Here is an 18,778-nt window from a genome sequence, read left to right on the forward strand (position 1 = left end):
CGATCAATGCTAGACATAACTTAATTCAATTTAAAATATTACATAGATTATATTATTCCAAAACTAGGTTGAATAAATTTTATCCAAATATTTATCCCATTTGTGATAAATGTCTTTCTCAAAATGCCAATATTACGCACTCATTTGTTGCTTGTTCAAAACTTTATAAATTTTGGTGTGATATATTTGATATATTCTCAAAGCTATTTAAGACAAAAATCGAACCTAACACTGAAATGATTATATTTTGAGTAAGTGGAGATGGGTCAAATTAAATACACACCAAAACTCATTTTTCAATTATGGGTTAATAACAGCAAAAAAAACCTATACTTAAATGTTGGAAAAATGCTAATATACCAACATTTAAAATGTGGATCAGTAATATGCTGGACACAGCACGTTTAGAAGAAATGAGACTCCTCCTAATAGACAAACAAGACCTATTCTTAAGGTACACAAAATTGCTGGAGAAACTCAGCGGGTGCAGCAGCATCTATGGATAGAAGGAAATGGGCGACGTTTCGGGCCGAAACCCTTCTTCAGACTGATGGGGGGGGGGGGGGGGGGGGAGAAGGAAGGAAAAGGGGAGGAGGAGGAGCCCGGAGGGCGGGGGGATGGGAGGAGACAGCTTGAGGGTTAAGGAAGGGGAGGAGACAGCAAGGGCTAGCAAAATTGGGAGAATTCAACGTTAATGCCATTAGGAGTTGGTGCCAACATTAATGCCAACTTAAGGAGTTGGTCCCCATTTATTGATTTCTTGGATTCATGTGGTGACATAGTATCGTGAAAACCAACAGTTTCAGGTATGGGTGAAAGATGATTTAGAATATTTAAAAAAAATCATCTCACTGTGGCAATGGAATAATCTCCCTCCTGCTTTCATTCTTCACTTATTCCTTCTCTTTCACTTTTTCTTTATTGGTTTTTCACCCATGCTCACTAATCTATTCTTCACTTTCACAACTACTTTTTCTTCTCTCCTTTCTCACTTTTCTCTTTTAAAAAAAAGGGAAGTTGTACAGAGAATGTAATATGTTAACATCGTTTTTGTACCAATGCAGAGAATGTAATATGTTAACCAATGCATTGTACTCACTTCTAATAAATAAAATATTTTAATTTTTTTTTAAAAAAAAAAGATACCTTTTAACGTAAACGGAGGAGAGCGCGGAGATCGATGGAGGAGCAGTGAATGTTGAAGAGGTAAGAGTCTGTAATTGGAATGTCCTACTGAATATAAGAACCTGCGGAAATAATGAACCATTCTGACTTGGACATAAGGACACAAATATCAGTCTTGATCCGAAATCCCTCTGGGATAAATAAAGTGGTGTCGTATCGTATCAATCATTTCTTTACCCCCAGTGTTGCTGCTTGACCCACTGAGTTCCTCCAGAAGTTTGTTTATTCACACTATTATGCCAGTTGATTATATTCACCAACTAAATCCAAAAATAGGCAAAATATCATGTCTTATGAATATTCTCTTTTCATTTCTGGCTTTTATCCACCCACTTGCCAATTAAATCCCCCAAGCCTGTATCCACCTATTACTTGTCAGACCTTGTTTCTCCCCCACCTCTTCCAGCATTCTGCCCCCCCACCACCACAATCAGCCTGAAGAAGGGTCCTGACCTGAAATGTCACATATCCATGTCCTCCAGAGATGCTGCCTGACCTCCAGCACTTTGTGTCTTGTGTCTACTCTTCATACATTTTGACATCGATTTTAACTGCTTTTGTCTCCAGAAAAATGTGAAGCATTATGCTATGTTTCATTCATAGCAACTTATATGAAAGTATACACTACAAATAAATAATTTCCATATGTTGAGATCCACAGCCACTAGAGAATAAGAGTGAGAATGGCAACAGAATCACTTCATATTAAAACAATTCCCTTCTTGCCTTTGGGGATGGGTGGAATACTTAAACTGACAAAAAATGCTCAAAAAATGATGTAATGACTGACACAATTAGTTTTGTTAACATTTTAAACTATTTATGACAGCATATAGCCAGTAAAATATGAAAAAAAAAAGATTAAGCACATTTTTGCAGCAAAACGTCACCAGGAGTAATCAAAAATCGAGACAGTTTTCATTCCCTTCTCCCTGATGGTGATGAACAGCAGAATAGTTTGGTTAAGATGCAAATAATACGATGGATTAGCTTTTTCCAAAAATGTGTGTTTTGTTTCCACTTTTTACTTGTCCTCAGGGCATGGGATTCTTGTCCTTTATTTACAGATATACATGCAAAAGCAAGAAAATACGAGACTAAGATGCAGAATCATTATTAATTGACAACAAAATAGATTTATACAAAATGAATTGATATTTTGCTTTTAATACAAAGGTATATTAAAAGCATAAGTATCCTGTTGAAAGTAACAACACCTGTCCCTAGATCATAAGCGGAAAATAGTAAAGAGCAAAAGCTGTAATGCAAATTGTCGGTGTTTGTAAAATTAATAACAGTGCTTAAAAATCAAAAAAGAATTTGTGCTAACCCTTTAGTGCTAACCCTTATGTTTGACAAGGCCACAATAATTATTTGACGTATCCAAAGAAAATGCTCATTTTGCTATTTTATAACAGCTTGGTTCAACCATCTTTGGCGATCTTTTTTTAACCAAGGAAATATGCGGGCAGCACAGTGGCACTGTGGGTAGTATGGCTGTCTCACAGCTCCAGCAACCTCTGGTGTTATGCATAGGGTTTGTGTTCACCTAGGTGCTCCAGATCCCTCCAACATCCAAAGGTTATTTGACTATTGCGAGTTATTGTAAATTGTAAGTGTGGGTGGAAGAATCCGGGTGGAATAGATGGGCATGTGAGAGAGAATAGGTTACTGAGAAATATGTGGGAGAATGGCAATGATAGGATTGCCTTCAGTGTCGGCATAGAGTTTATAGATGTCTTCTATGTTGTAGACCCAATCTTCCAACTTACCTCATTGCAGACCTTTTTTTCTATAACTAACATTATTTTCTGCACTCTGAAATGTTTCTCTTTGCACTTGTGGTTGATGTTGAACATGGCCAGATCATTCTCATGAATCGTATGATTTGTTTTGACTGGATAGCACATTGCATCTTAGCACACATGATGGTAATGAACTAATGGCAATACTTTCACTATTAGGAATGCTGAGATTCAAGAGGTGTTTCAGGAGCAATTGGAGGTGAGCAATAAAAGCTGTTCTTTCCAGTGACACTCTAGTCACCAAAAATGGGTAAACGAAAAAAAGACAATATCTAAAACTATTTTTTTTCATATCATTATACAGGTACTGTCCTTTTTTTTTAGTTTTTCCATAATTATCAGTATTAATTAATTAGAAAGTGGGTTACAATTTTCACAGGAATGAGCTGCCAGAGGAGATGGCACTATTTGAAAGACATATGTACAGGTACGTGGATAGGAAAGGTTTAGAGGAATATGGGTCAAATATGGGCAAATGGGACCAGTGCAGATGGGCCATCTTGGTCGGCATGGGAAAGTTGGGAAAAAGTGCCTGTTTCCATACTGTATGAATCTATGACACTGTTAACTTTGTATCTGTCAATCTGATCAGTAGATTTGTAGCAATATTCATACTATCCAATATAAAAATCATTGATAGCAATTTTGCACAAGAGAAAATGTTTCTAATGGCAGATAGTTTGGTAACTAGAGAATACGTACACATTTAAGTGATTGGCAGGAGATCAAGATGTGACATGGGACACAAGAGACTGCATATGATGGAATCTTGAGTGCTGAATGAACCTAGCAGGTCAGGGGAGGGATTGGACAGGCGATGTTTTGGCTCAGGACCCTTCTTAAGACTGAGGAAACAGGGATTGTTTTACTATCCTGTGAATTACTGTGATCTAAAATTCATTACTTGAAAACGTGGTGAAAACAGAGTTATCAATAATATTTCAAAAAAAATAAATATCCAAAAGGAAAATAATTATGGTTATGGGAAAAAAACAAGGATTGGGATTACTTTCAAAGAACTGGCAAAGGCATGATAGACTGAAAGGATTTTTTTCATTGGTTTGTCAGCTGTGGCTTCAATGGTAATACTGTAGCCTCTGAATCAGAAGGTTGTGGGTTCATCTTCCACTCCAGAGATTTGAGGTCAAAAATTCAGGTTACTGTCACAGCACTGAGTGCTATTTATCTTTTACATGGTTATCTAGGGCCTCATCTGTTCACTCAGATCCCCCGGCATTAATCTGAAGATGAGATGCCCATATTTAGCCCACCAATCAACATTTAATACAAAACAGATCATCTGGTTACCATCAAATTATTGTTTAAGGGTTCACAGAGCGTGCAAAGTGGTGGTTTCTATTTGGTGATTATTGGTGGTTTCCATTTTGTTGATTATTCCTCCAAAAAATATTGCGCTGGATGTAAAGTGGACATGAACATTTGGATAGGGACATTAAATAAATCATATAACAGTACTCTGAATATCTTGGAGACACAAGAAACTGCAGATGTTGGTGGGAGAAACGTGTATGTACAAAATTAGGGGAGGGGATTGGGGAAAGAGAGGATGTGGGGTATGACTTAAAATTGAGAATTCAATGTTCTTAACATTGGGTTGTAAGCTACCCAAGTAGAATATGAGGTTCTGTTCTTTCAGTTTGCATCAAAGATCTTTGGTTTGCATCAGCCTCATTCTGGCACGAGACTCCAAGGGCAACTCCTCATTCTCTCCACATATGCTGCCTGGCTCACTGAGTTCCTCCAGCCTTTTGCACTAGGATTAGCATATTTAAAGTGATAGATTATAATATTTGCACTTTAAAAATATCATAATTGGTTTAGATGGAGAAGGCAGATAGAATGTATCTCTATTTGTAGATGGTTCACGGATCAGTCAACACATATTTAATATTTTGAGTAAAAGATACAAGGAGAATAGAGGAAAATCTTCAATCAGCTTGTAGTTACGATCTGGAACTCACTGCTTGGTGGAAATATTCAGAATACTTACTTTCAAAAGGAACAGGGCAAGCATTTATGTGAATAATTTGCATGGTGAAAATAATCGGTATGGTTGTAGGGAAAGGGACTGATGAGAGACAAGGAACTGCAAATGCTGGAATCTTGACGAAAACACGAAGTGCTGGAGTAACTCCGTGGGTCAGGTAGCATCCAGGGAGCGGCGGTTCTTGGGAGAAAATTGACAGATTATATTAGATAAATAAAAAAAACACAAAGTACTGGAGTAGCTCGGGTAGAACATGGATAGGTGACGTTTAAAGTCGGGACCCTTCTTCAGAATGAGGAGCTGGTCTATCAGAAACTGGTATGGACTCACTCGATGGGCCGAAGAGTCTCGTTCTACACCGTTGCAATTCTAGAGCAGACCCACATTTTTGGTACAGACTTTGAAGGAGGATTTTGAGAGCAGGGGAAGTTCTTGGTACTGGTGTCTTGTCTCAGTGACTCAAACAGGAGGAGCTGTAGACTGCGAGCAGGAGGGAGGGGAGAGCAGGGTGATGTCAGCAAATGCTCTGTTTGGGGCTTCAGTCAAGTAGCCAGGACCAGGACTTACCCTGAGGAAAAGAGAGGGGGGAAAAAGCTGTGTTTCAAGCTCGAAGAAAGACTACCATCGACAACTTTTTTTGTGTGTGTGTTTGGGGCGGCGGTGAGAAATAATCCTTTCTTATCTTTATTTTCCTACGCGTGGATCTGCTGCGCGGGGGTGGATATGTACTCACGGCAACCAGGAAGAAAGGAGCAACAATCCAATCGAGCCAGTAATAATAACGTGTAATCCCGAATACCTCGAGAAGGGACCCCGATCGTGATGTGGAGAGACAGGAAAGAAACCTGTTTCCATTGATTTCCAGACGGTGTGTGTGTGCTGGGAAGGGGGGAGGGGGAGGGGGAAGATAAACCCAAAGAAAAGTTTAAAAAAAACACGTTTTTTTCGGTGTATTCGGATAGAAAAGTTGAGTATTTTTAATTTCATGAGGTAAATGATGTGTTTTTTTTTAAATTTCTGGTGTAGTTTCCCCCCTCCTCCCCTCCGGCCCACGGTTGTTGAGTGAGTGCTATGCACATCCGGGCCATCGGGCTCGAGCGAGGAGGCCATCATTGTTCGCTCGGGGGAAGGGGGCAGAAGCGGTCGCCTGCGCCCAGGCTCCAGCAGTGGCTATTAAACTTTACAAAAACAATCAAAAACCACTCGGGAACATGTCCAACCAAGGGGCTAGGAGGAACGGGCCGGTTAAGTTACGTCTAACAGGTAGGAAGCTGTGTGAATGCCACACATACACACGCATACAGAGACACACACACAGTACGTACCATCAGGTCTGGTGCTTCTTTAAATGGATCCTTCCTTTTTTCCCCCTTCTTTTTAATTATTTGTGAATGGAGAGCTTGTTTTGTAGGAGTGTTTTCCTTTTTTGGTCAGGCAAAATAAGTCATGTTAATTTTGTTTTTGCGCTTTTCCATTTATGAATAATGCGTTTGAACTTGACCGAGGATTTGTTGATGATTCTTAATTTTCTGGAATTATTGATCATTTTGATTTATATTTGTGTGTGTGTATGCGTAAGGGTTGGGAGAATGGTGGTGTCTTCAGACATTTTTATAATCATGAATTTCCTGTTTAATAATGTAGGTTTCACTGCTAGGGTCTGGCGCATTGAACTCAGTGTTGAAACTGTTTCTGAGGTAGGGTAGGAATGGAGATGGTTTTCAAACCTTAATCCTTTCTCCTTGCAAATGGACTGTGTATAATTGGAAATGTGTATGCCACTGTTAATTCATTGGATTTTATTAAATCGATCGTATTTATATTCGGAGCATTTCAGCAAGCAGCAACTTGGCAACAAATCAAAGTTTATTTTTGTTGTCTTCTATTGTTACTGCATCACGTTTACATTCTTTTGTTCAATATTTATCTACATTTGTAATGAAAATATGATTACATTATTTTCAGTCTGGAACATTTAAGCCAAAATAGCCACGTCCTAATGTTGTTGTATTGTGGTGAGAACAGTGGGTTGGATAACGTTTCAAAAAAGGAAATTATAAATAAAATGTGTTCCAATATTTAAAAAACTCTGAGAGTAAAATGTATGTTTATGCTTCTAAGTGCCTTCATTACTACTGCTTTGTGCCAGCTTGGCTCAGAAGTAGTGCTGTCTTTCAGAAAGTTGTGGGTTCAAGCTTCATTACAAACTTGAACAGGTACTGCACTAAATAGTGTGCACGATAGAACTGCCGTCAAAAAATTCTGTCTTTTGGATGAAATTTTAAACCAAAACCTGTCTGGCATCTATATTTTAGTTATTAAAAAACTTTCACAACACTAGTTCCAGAGGATTAAGAAGCTCTATGTGCTCTTGGCAACGTTCTTTCTCAACCAACACTACCAAAAAAGATTGTTTAGTCTTTCACTTTCAATTTGTGTAATGCTAATGTACCAACTTTTTTTATACTGCACTTCATAATGTCTTTCCTGCCGTTAAAATATTTCAAGGTGCCTCATGGCTAGCAAAATACTTTTGAAATGTAGCCAGAGGGTGCAATCGTGGGAAATGCACAATCAGTTGGAGTACTATGACGGCACATAAATATCAAAATAACTTTGATTTTAGTTACGTCAATTGACGCGTAAAAAGCTGCCATGAAACTAGTGGAGCTCTTTTGCATTTTAAATTAATGCTACAGAATCTTTATATGCACTTAAGAAGATGCACAGCACCTCATTTTGACCTGAACATTGCCTTGTGTCTACTTCTGGGCTGTCAGGTCCTCGGGTTAATGAAAGATAGCACCTATGGCAGTGAAGCATTCTCTTAGCAGTGCAAAATCATGTGCTTAATTCTCTGGAGTTATGCTTGAACCCACAAGCTTCTGAGATGAAACTAAATGTTCTGTCACTGCTCAAAGTCTGGTACCCAAAATGAGTTTTATTTTGGTTGGATTAGATTTATTTTGAGTTGTAATGTGAAAATTACAAAATAGTAAACTGTACATTTCATATTTTCACTTTTGTGCGATTAATTGTCTAGAATCCTTGGGGGTGGTGATAGAATTGGAGTTACTCAGTTTTTGAGTCGCAGTTGTTTATGGTTGGAATGGGTTATATATAAGCCATGGCTGAGTAGTTTTGAGTTGTTTATTGTCTTGTACAAGAAATTCTAAATTTATTCCACACACAAGTGATAAATATAGAGGATTATGTAAAATGATTTTTCCAAAATGTTATAAATCCTGAGAGCTTCTATGATGACTGTAAGAAAAGAAGTGTTGAGGAAGGAATGAATTGATATATTACCCCATGATAAATAATTATGATGACCACTGGATGTGGTTGGACATAGATCTTGTTGAATTTAAAAAAAATATTGCCTAATATTCTGGAGAAGCACAACTACCATAATTTTGTATAGAACTGGTTCTTTATAATTAATTTATACAGATTTATTTTAAGTGATGGAAAAATATAAATACTTACCGATGGAAAACTTTTCTCAGTTTGAATCAAAGTGCTGTCTCTTCTGAATAATCTTTGGATAGTCCAACCCTATTGTGAGGTAATCTGGGTTGACATTCTGATAATTCAGTTTTTTTTCTGAATGAATGTGTGTTTAACCCGGGAATAAGACGGGCTTTTCCTTTGGATCATTGCAACTTAATACATTTTGAAGCTACAGTTTGCTTCTTAAATATCAGCATCTCACTTGAGAAAATAATAGTAGATTGACATGTTGCTTGGCTATAATTATTTGAATGATTCTGAAGACAGGTTATTTTGCATGTGGAAAACAACCAGGATAGTGAAGAAGGACCTAGACCTGAAATGTCACCCATTCATTTTCCAGAGATGCTGCCTGTCCGGTTTTTTGTGTCTTTCTTCGGTTTAAACCAGCATTTGCAGTTATTTCCTACACAGGTTGTAGACAGTTTATTTATACCATGTTTTTGTAACTTAGTTTCTTGTAAACTCCTAATCTTCAGGCTTTATTTGTCCTACTCCCATTGGCTGGTTTGGTGAAGCACTGTAATATAGAATGATTAATACATTCATTAGGGAAGTTGGGTCTGAAGGCATATGGCAGCCGTGATTGGCAACACAATATGTTGTCCTTTCCTGTCTTATTTGATTGCAAAGAACTGTAGCTTCATCAGTGCAATTTCAATTATTAACGCGGCTTTCAAACTTATCCTTCGGCTCTGCAGATATCTTATCGGGTTTTTCTGCTAAATGCTCTTCAAACTTGTGTTCCATTACTGATTTCTGATAATAACCACAATTATCCCAATACCACCACATTTTAAATCCTGCAATATAAATGGCACCAATATAATGTGAACTTATCTATATTAATAAATTTTTGCGTTTTGGACGGATATCCTTCTGCCCTTTCCAGTTGGTGCATAGGGTGCTTGAAAGATGACATGGGTCTATTGGGTCTAAGGACCTGTTTCAGTAATCTATTGGAATTGCTTCTCTATGCTAGTCTACAAATTTGCCAAATCAGCAGCAATGTAGATATGGCAATAGCAATTTAAAGTGATGAATTGGGAATATTGAGTAAGAAAGACAAACCAAGACACTGTCATTTTGTTTTTTTCCTGTAGCACGTTGATACCAATGTGTTAAAAATGGTAGTATTATGGCACTTGGCCTTTGGAGATGTGGGAGAACGTTGTTCAGTACTCCCTCAAGGATATATTGGTTATGTATGATTCATTGTGATTTTATTTCGTTCTTATTTCTGGTTTTACTCTTTTAATACGGCTTTGCAATTTAAGGTACATTGCAAAATAAAGGCCAACTAAATTGTTTTCTTCCTAATAATTTGAAGGCAGAATTAAAATTTAAGTGTATTAAGTTGGGTAGTACGAGTTTTGAAGGAAGTCTTTTTTTTCTTATCACATCTTTAATTGCTTAAGTTCAAGGTTCAAGATCAAGGTCAGTTTATTGTCACATGTACCTATTGTCACGTGTACAGTGAAATTTGAATTTCACTGTTTGGGTGCAGGTTTTTTAGTGTTGTATGTTAAGTAGTAAATTTGAATTTGCTTCCCTGTAAAAATATAATTTTAATTGTGATTCTGGTTACAGGAACTGACTATGATGCAGTATTTTTGTACTGAAACCCATGCTGTTATCTTCACAGCAAAGTTCATTTTATGTCGCTAGGAATCAGCTAATGTGGCAACATTTAGATGTTGATTCAACAGGCATGGAGACATGAACAGGAAAGTAATGCCAGGAAGAGAAAAAGCATATTGTGATTCAGAACTTGAGTAACTTGTGTTTCAATGTTACTTTTCTATTATTTATTTATAGATGTGCCCATATAAGATTGTCCTTTTTAAGTGTTTATTATGGCCTATTGTCTTGAAACACTGTAGCCCAAGTGGTGATGTTTCTACCGCATTGATGTTTGGTAAGGAATTCAAGGACCTTGATCAAATGATGGTAGAACAATGACATGTCTAATTCAGGATGACAATTGATTTGGATATGTTGGGAAGCTGTGTGGTCGTGGTGTAATTGTATGTTTTTTCCAGTTGATGGAGATAGCATGTTTGGGTGGTCTTTTCGGTGCCTGGGGTGAGATATTACTGCATCTAAAAGATTTTGTGTGCAAGCTGTAGCTCAGTTGTTTCTTAAAACAAGACCATGGCCATTAGATGTTTTCTGATCTTGATGGTTGACTCGGGTGCCTCGAAGAGACACAGTTAGTACATAGAACATAAAACAGTACAGTACAGGAACAGGCCCTTCGTTCCACAATATGCCAAAAATTGTGCCAAGACCAACTCTTATTTGCCTGCTCATAATCCATATCTCTTCATACTCTGCATGTCCATGTGATGTATGCTTTATTTCCATTCCAAAAAACCTGGCCATAAACATATAGGCTGACATTCCTTTGTTCGATCAATGTGCCGTGTCTATTGGATGAGATGTTCTAGAGTTGAGTGTCATATGTCTCAAAAAGAAACAATGAATTTCTTTCTTGCGGCAGTATCACAAAAGAGTGCTCAATCGATAATATAATAAACAAAAAAAACAATATAACGCAAAAACAAAATAGACCAAAGTCCCCAGTGCAACCCAGCTAGTTTGTTTTCTTGAGTTAGGAGTGTTCCATAGCCTGATCGTTGTTGGGAAGAAGTTGTTCCTGAATCCTGACGTTACAATTTTCAGAGTGAAATGTTATTCTGAGACCTGATCTGCTCTGAACCGTAAAGATCCCATGGCACTATATAGAGGAAATAAGAATTTGCTGGTGTCCTGGTGTGTAATCAGTCAATCTGTTTTGGTGACAAGTGATTTAGTGACAGGTGTCAAAGGCTATGGGGAGAAGGCAGGAAAATGGGATTCAGAGGCAGAGATCAACCCTGATTGAATGACAGAGTAGACGCGATGGGCTGAATGGCCTAATTCTACTCCTATAACCTGTGAACTTGTGAACATTACCCTTTGTGAAAACTTTGTGCTGTGGGTTATGGCACAATAGTCGTAAGTGTACTTCAAAAATATTTTGTAAAGCATGGTGATATTCTCAAAGCTTCATATGATTTGTTTGAGGCCTTGTAAGTGTAATTTGATTGTTACACACTATAGCTGAGCAGTTGCAAAAATAAATAATCACATTTATCAGCACACATTCCCACATCTGACCTTGCTAAAGAAAATGGGTCCTACAGTGCTTCTCTGAGGAATTCTTAAAAATAATATCCTGGCTGAGATAACTAGTTTGAACAACTGGAACCATCTTCCTTTTTGGGAGGTATAATTCTCGTCCACTTTGACATCGCACTTTATTAAATGCCCAAGATGTCAAGGGCAGTCACTTTTACCCTATCATTTGGATCTTCTGTGCTTGGAATAAGTCTATATTGGGAATAGGCATTGTCTGACACTGACTGGTCCAGTGTTTCAAATCAAGGCATATCAGTGTAAGTACAGTGTGTGTTAATTAAAATACAAAACTAATAAATACACATAATTAATTAGAACATCATGGAGGTCTAGACCTAGTATTCTTTAAATACCTTTCCTGGTATTCAACATTTGGGCTGAAGTTGTTTTAAAAATAATGTTTTAGAATCTAAGATAATGTAGGTCTTGACTGGGAGGGGATGTTCTTGGGGAAAATAATGTAAAGCTATTCAATATGATCAAGGTTTAGCTCAGCACCACTTTCCTGCACTAGCCTTCTTCATCGTGGTTCCCTTGATCTTAAATTCTGTTGTGGGAGAATGTGGAACAAAGGGTTATTGCTTACAAAAATAAAGATGAGGCTGTCCATTTAAGATGGAACTCATTTTTTCTTCTCCGAGGATCACGAGCCCAGAGAATTTGCTTACACCAAAGGATTTGAACATATGATAGGAAATGTAGGCACAAGGATCTGCAGATGCTGGTTTACAAAAAAAAGACAAAGTGCTGGGGTAACTCAACAGGTCAGGCCGCATCTCTAGATAGGTGACGTTTTGAGTTGGGGTGCTTCTTCAGATTTGATAGGTGACATTTTAGGTTGGGACCCTTCTTTGACTATAATTGAAACGTTGGGAGCGGTCAGAAATGATTTTCATGGAGGACCTGGGTGGTGGTGTTGAAGGGGAGCATTTGAGAAGAGAATTCCAACATGAAAGATTGCAAGTGTTTCTCTGAATAACAAGATAAGGAAGAGCAATTCAAGGCTGGTGTCAAAAGAAGAGCTGTGGACTTGTCACTTTCCCAGGCAAGACAAAGATGAGAAGGACAAGCTCAAACTCGTCATCCTGAAGAAGAAAATGTCAGGATTTGGAAATAGTGATTCGAAAGGGAGCAGGTGGTCTGCATCCTCAAAGTAATTTGACTGTGAATGTTGAGGGGAAATGGGAGGGATTAGATGGGGAGCAGGAGAGAAAACTAATGGTTAGGTGAAGTGAGGAAATTGAATAAGTCTAAGGAAGCTGTATGGGCTCCGCCTCCAACATATTTCGATACCGTTAAGAGTTAGGATATATGATGTGGCCCAGTGAATCCACTAGTCAAAACATTGCAGATTGTAGCGTGACAGTGGTTATCCCTGGGAACTGATGTTTTGAATATAAAAGAATGAGGAGGAAACTATGAATGCTTACAATTAAGGATAAGCATCTGATCATGTAGTCAGATAATTTTCTGAAGAAGAGATAGTCATAGCAGGAAAATACCAGATTTCCTGAAAATTCCAGCATGTTTGTAGTGGTCTCAATTTTTTTTTTGGCATCTTGAAAAGATTTAGCAGTATTGTAAATCTTTATATAGAGGAATGTACATGCCTGTCTCTTGGTCAATCCAACTATTAGTAAATCATTATTTGTGCTTATTGTTTTGTAATTTATGCCATCTGGGATCTTTTGGCACATAGCTAAATCCACTTCATTGATTCTGGTTTCCGTAATTTAGAATTTACTTATTTTTAGGGAAAGTTTTAAAATACTGATTGTCTTTCAAGTGTGGATGAAAGGAATACATGTCCCATGTATTCAATTGATGTTTTCTTGAAACTTTACTGGAAGTTATGTTTTGTGAATAGCATTTATTTGAATGCCCTCTGTATTTCCCTCAAGTAGGTATTATTTTTGTGTTAGACGGAATTATTGCCAAGCTTTCAGTTTTGGTTGGGAGGCAAAAATTAAAGCTGGGATTGATTTCATACTTTCACCTGATGCTTGTATGTGTGGTTGCCAGGTGGAGTTTATAGGTCATGATTTGGTTCAAAGGAGATTTATGGGCCATATTTGTACCGGGTGGTAGGTGCTTGGAGCACATTGTCTGAGGATATGCTAGAAGCAGATATGATAGCAATATTTGAGGCATTTGGACAGATACATGAAAAAGGCAGCAAGGATACAGACCATGTGCAGGTTATGGGATTAGTTTAAATTGGCATCAGGGGCAGTGCAGATATAATGGGCCAAAAGGCCTGTTTCTGTGCTGTACAGTTCTATGAAGCAGCACACTTTATTTACTCCCGTGGTCAAAGGATACTTGGCCTGATCATAGTGCTGCCACTGCCTGAGGTCATTTTATGTAGATTTTCTAACTTTATTGCTTAACCACTAAGGGCATAAGTGAACTAGAATTATGCTTTTGATCTAAATCTGTACATTTCACAAGTGCACTAGTGTCAGATTTACCGTACAATGTAACGTGTGTGTGTATATACACTGATACGATGCCATATAACAGGCTTGTCATCAAAATGAACGTTGTGGGTAAAAGGAGTTGGAGCAGCATGAACAGAAAATCGGCTGAGCGACAGGAAACCCATCAATTCGTCGCTTCCCAACCGAACCACCCCTCTCCGGGCACTTTCCCTTGCAACTGCAAGAAATGCTACACTTGTCGCTTTACCTCCCCCCTTGACTCCAGTCAAGGACCCAAGCAATCTTTCCAGGTGCGGCAGAGGTTCACCTGCACATCCTCCAACTTCATCTATTGCATCTGCTGCTCTAGATGTCAGCTGCTCTACATCGGTGAGACCAAGCGTAGGCTTGGCGATCGCTTCACCAAACACCTCAGCTCGGTTCGCAATAATCAACCTAATCTCCCGGTGGCTCAGCACTTCAACTCCCCCTCCTATTCCGAATCCGACCTTTCTGTCCTCGGCCTCTTCCAAGGCCAGAGTGAGGACCACCGTAAATTGGAGGAGCAGCACCTCATATTTCGCTTGGGCAGTTTGCACCTCAGCAGTATGAACATTGACTTCTCTAATTTCAGGTAGTCCTTACTTTCTCCTCCCCTTCTCAGTTCACCCTCAGCCCACTGGCTCCTCCTCTTCCTTTTTTCTTCCTGCCCCCCACCCCCCACTCCCCCCACTCTCACATCAGTCTGAAGAAGGGTTTCGGCCCAAAACATTGCCTATTTCCTGCGCTCCATAGAAGCTGCCTCACCTGCTGAGTTTCTCCAGTACTTTTGTCTACCTTCAATTTTCCAGCATCTGCAGTTCCTTCTTAAACATAAACGAGTCTTGCAAGGTTTGGTGTTGGGACTACCATTTTTCTTTATGCTATAAGTAAATATATAAATTTAACCTTGGCCACTTGAACAAAGACTTATTTAACAACATAGAACAGTACTGCACAGCCAACAATGTCTGTACCGAATATAGACACAAAGCTGGAGTAACTCAGCAGGACAGGCAGCATCTCTGGAGAGAAGGAACGGGTCATTTCTTTCATCTCACCAGAGATGCTACGTGTTCTGCAGAGTTACTCTAGCTTTTTGTGTCTATCTTCGGTTTAAACCAGCATCTGCAGTTCCTTCTTACACAATGCCTGTACCGAACATGATACCAAGACCAACTCTCAGCTGCCTGCACATAGTCCATTTCCCTCTATTCCTTGTATATCTATGTGGCTATCCAACTGTCCTTGAATGCCACTATTGTATCTGCCACCAATGGCAGTGCGTCCCAAGCACTCACCACCCTCTGTATGGGGGAACAAAAACTTACCCCACACCTCCTCTAGTACTTGCTTTAATAACGAATGGCATCCATGTTTAAATCTATAATTTTGAGCGTTATTTCTTTGTCCACCCTGTTTTTCTGTGATGTGAAAATATAGGTAGTTTTCAAACGTGCTCGCAAACCTAGAGAAATTGGCACACTTGACCATCTCCAACCATTGTTCAATTTGTAAACTTGTTGAAAGGGAATGGATTAATGCTGGTCGAATGAAGATGTCAGGAAAATCCAATCTTTGGTGCTGTTTGCACAGCATTTTATATATGTAAAGTAATGAGCATCGTCATTCGTGTCAAGTTCATATTAAAGGAATGTGCATTGTGAAACTGAACCCACAAAGACATACAAGCTTTCTTGATTTGTCATGCCAAAATTTGGAGATACTTTGGATGTAATTGAAAGTCTGACTGTGATGATAGTTTATACTTTAAACTGTCATTTAAACATACAAATCAAAATGGTTTTAGTTTATCACTTGTTTTCTGCAATGATTGACCAAGTATGTGCCTATTAAAGATTGTTATTTTTTTCAACAATACAGCATTGGTCTGGTTGTCATAATACCGAAATGTTTACTCTGAGATCCTAGTTCTTTTATGAAGACTGCTGATGTGGGGTTTTCAGACTGACAATTTTTTCTCATCTAACTGACATCATAGAACATAGAACAGCACAAGAACAGGCCTTTTTACCCTCTTGTATCTGATTTCCACATTAGCAGGAAAGATTCTGTCTAAACCTTTTTGTAGCTATTAGTTCAATTGTTTTCTTGTTGCAGGATCTTTATTTTGCATTCTGTTAATGAACCAACCATGAATTCTAGGAATACTGCTAAACAAATCTCGAATATATATGTTGTATCAAGTACAATAATACATAAGCGTCTACCATTATTGTCAAAGTCAGTCAGAAATTCGCCTGAACCTAGTTCTGGGTGAAATTATGTTATGTAGTAAAGGGCCTGTCCCACTTGGCGATTTTGTTGGCGACTGCCGGCATCATACCAGTGTTGCCAAAAGATTTTGAACATTTCAAAATCCAGCGACGACAAAATAAATGTTGCGACACTTGAAAAACCACCGCAAAACGTCGTCATGCCGCATCACACCACAAATTGTTCGGTGACTTGATACGTCAGTCAATGATGCTGGCAGTCGCCGAAAAAATCGGCAAGTGGGACATCTTTGAAACCATGTTTGTATATTTTACCATGAATGAATGGTGTCTTCTCCGTTTGCATATTTTCCTCTCAGTAGTTATTTGTGCTAAACCGCGAGGAGTGAGTCTGAAGAAGGGTCTTGACCTAAAACGTGACCCATTCTTTCTCTCCAGAGATGCTGCTTGTCCCGTTGAATTACTCCAGCATTTTGTGTCTACTTTCGATTTAAATCAGCATCTGCAGTTCTTTCCTGCACAGGAGTGAGTGCTTGTTAGATTACAATCTCCGTGGATTGTCACCTTGTCATGGTGGAGAAGCTTGTGTGGTCCTGAGTTCCTGAGAGCGATGCCGTCTGGAGCTATGCTCCTGGTAGGGTCACCCATGGCGGTAAGATCGAGGGGGAGGTCTCTGACAAAGAGCAATCCAACCAAGACCTCAACGGTGGAACAGGCGGCGGATGATGGCTGACTTTAGTGGAGCGTCGCAATGGCTGGGAAGGTGGATGAAGGCTGCAGCAGAAAAGGGTCCCCGGTCGTCTTGGATTTCATGCCACTGGATTCTGACCCAGATCTGTCAAGGACCGTGTGCTGGCAGTCTGTGCACCAGTCTCCCCACGTCACGCACAGGCATCCTCCATGAGAGGACAGTCATACTCGTTTCGAGTGATCGCCGATGTTGACATATTATTTAAAAGTTTTGTTAAAGATAAATTTATGTTGGAAAATTGGAACCTAAAATACTTGGCAATAATGGAGCAGAAAACTGAAGTGGCTTCAAAACATTAAGTAATAATTTTCTATAGTAGTGCATAAGATTATATTAATTTGTCTACTTTCCTGAAGTATTATTTAAAAGGGGTAGCTTCAGGTGCTGTGTAAAGGAACTGGTTTGAAACATTGCATGCTCTTGTGACGGGTTGTCTATTTATACATAATTATTTTCTAAACATTAGGGAAAGTGCTCTTCGGGATTTGCATTCTTTCTGAATATAACCTTGCTATTTGTGCCTGAATTTTCTTGCCTTTGCATAGATGGGAAAATAAAGAACATATGTAATTATAAAAAATATATGATGCTGGCTATAACATTTGTTGATAAATGTGAAGTAATAGCAATCTAGAAGTTAAGTGTTTTGAATATCAACACATGTCATTAATATGGAACACATTAGCAATGTAGTGGGCTGCCAGTTATTGGCTCAAAACCTAGCCAAACGTTTAATTAACCCTCATCTTTATGTTAAAAATGTTATTTAATAGTAAAATATATCTTTAAAACATAGCAATAAAATCTTGTATGACAATGTATAAAGTGCAGTTGTGATGTGGCTTCCTCAATTTGATTGTCATCTTTTGATTTGTAGCTAATAATTTTGTGTAATTATATTAAGTAATCCTTTAGGACTATAACTAAAAGATTTCATAATGAAATACTGAAACATACATATATACCAGGGAAGCTGCTTTGTAATGTTTGTAGGGAGATACAGTGACTAAATCTTTCACATTCTTTATATTTTTTCATTCAATTGTTATATCCTGTGGAATTTTAACTGATTATAACTGCTCGGGAAGTTCTCTGCTTCTAAATGATTCATGCTGTTGGATTGAAAAGTATTTTCTTGTGTTTGCCAATTCAGAATAACTTTGTAAATGAAAGGTTCATTCAGAATTTATGTAACATGTTAGACCGTCTTAAATTAATTCATGTAAGGTAATGATTGTTGTGCTCTTTGTGAGGTATGATAATTGCTGTAGTGGAAATTGTTTCAATTTTCCAATACTGAGGCCAGTTTAGGATATTGACAAATGGTATGGATCATTTTCAGTGGCACATTAGGATAGCTGCTCAACAATGTAGCCACGGCTACTTTTACTTCAAATAAAATAAATCACAGATTGAATAATATTTTGAAAATTGAAAAAAACTACAGATGCTGGAAATCTAAAATAAAAGCAGAAAATGTTGGAAAATATCTAGCATTTTGTACATCCGTTGCAAGAGAAACAAAGTTAACACTTTGAAGATCTTAATTAAAACTGGGGAAGAGAGAAATGAAGCTCATTAAGCTGTAGGGAGGATGGGGAAGATGGAATGCCTTAGATAGGGGTAAAACTGGGGTG

The 18,778-nt window shown here is 38.3% G+C and overlaps 2 protein-coding genes across 3 annotated transcripts in view; one reads left to right on the forward strand and one right to left on the reverse strand.

The window, feature by feature from the left end:
- The window catches only part of LOC129708178 (UPF0450 protein C17orf58 homolog), a 38,356-nt gene extending 32,490 nt beyond the window's left edge, over window positions 1–5,866 (reverse strand). Inside the window, exons 1-2 of one of the 2 annotated variants that reach the window (XM_055653787.1) lie at window positions 5,732–5,866; window positions 1,147–1,247 (exon numbers count right to left, since the gene is read on the reverse strand). In XM_055653787.1, coding sequence (XP_055509762.1) covers window positions 1,147–1,247; window positions 5,732–5,853 — 223 coding nt within the window. In that variant the 5' untranslated portion in view covers window positions 5,854–5,866. The remainder of the gene's footprint in view (window positions 1–1,146; window positions 1,248–5,731) is intronic. The other variant, XM_055653788.1, reaches the window with a different exon arrangement.
- smurf2 (SMAD specific E3 ubiquitin protein ligase 2) overlaps window positions 5,529–18,778 on the forward strand; it is a 127,410-nt gene continuing 114,160 nt past the window's right edge. The window contains exons 1-2 of the mRNA XM_055653783.1: window positions 5,529–5,658; window positions 6,025–6,261. Coding sequence (XP_055509758.1) covers window positions 6,210–6,261 — 52 coding nt within the window. The 5' untranslated portion in view covers window positions 5,529–5,658; window positions 6,025–6,209. The remainder of the gene's footprint in view (window positions 5,659–6,024; window positions 6,262–18,778) is intronic.

Source organism: Leucoraja erinacea, chromosome 23 (assembly GCF_028641065.1).
Source record: "Leucoraja erinacea ecotype New England chromosome 23, Leri_hhj_1, whole genome shotgun sequence".
Taxonomy (NCBI): Eukaryota; Metazoa; Chordata; class Chondrichthyes; order Rajiformes; family Rajidae; genus Leucoraja; species Leucoraja erinaceus.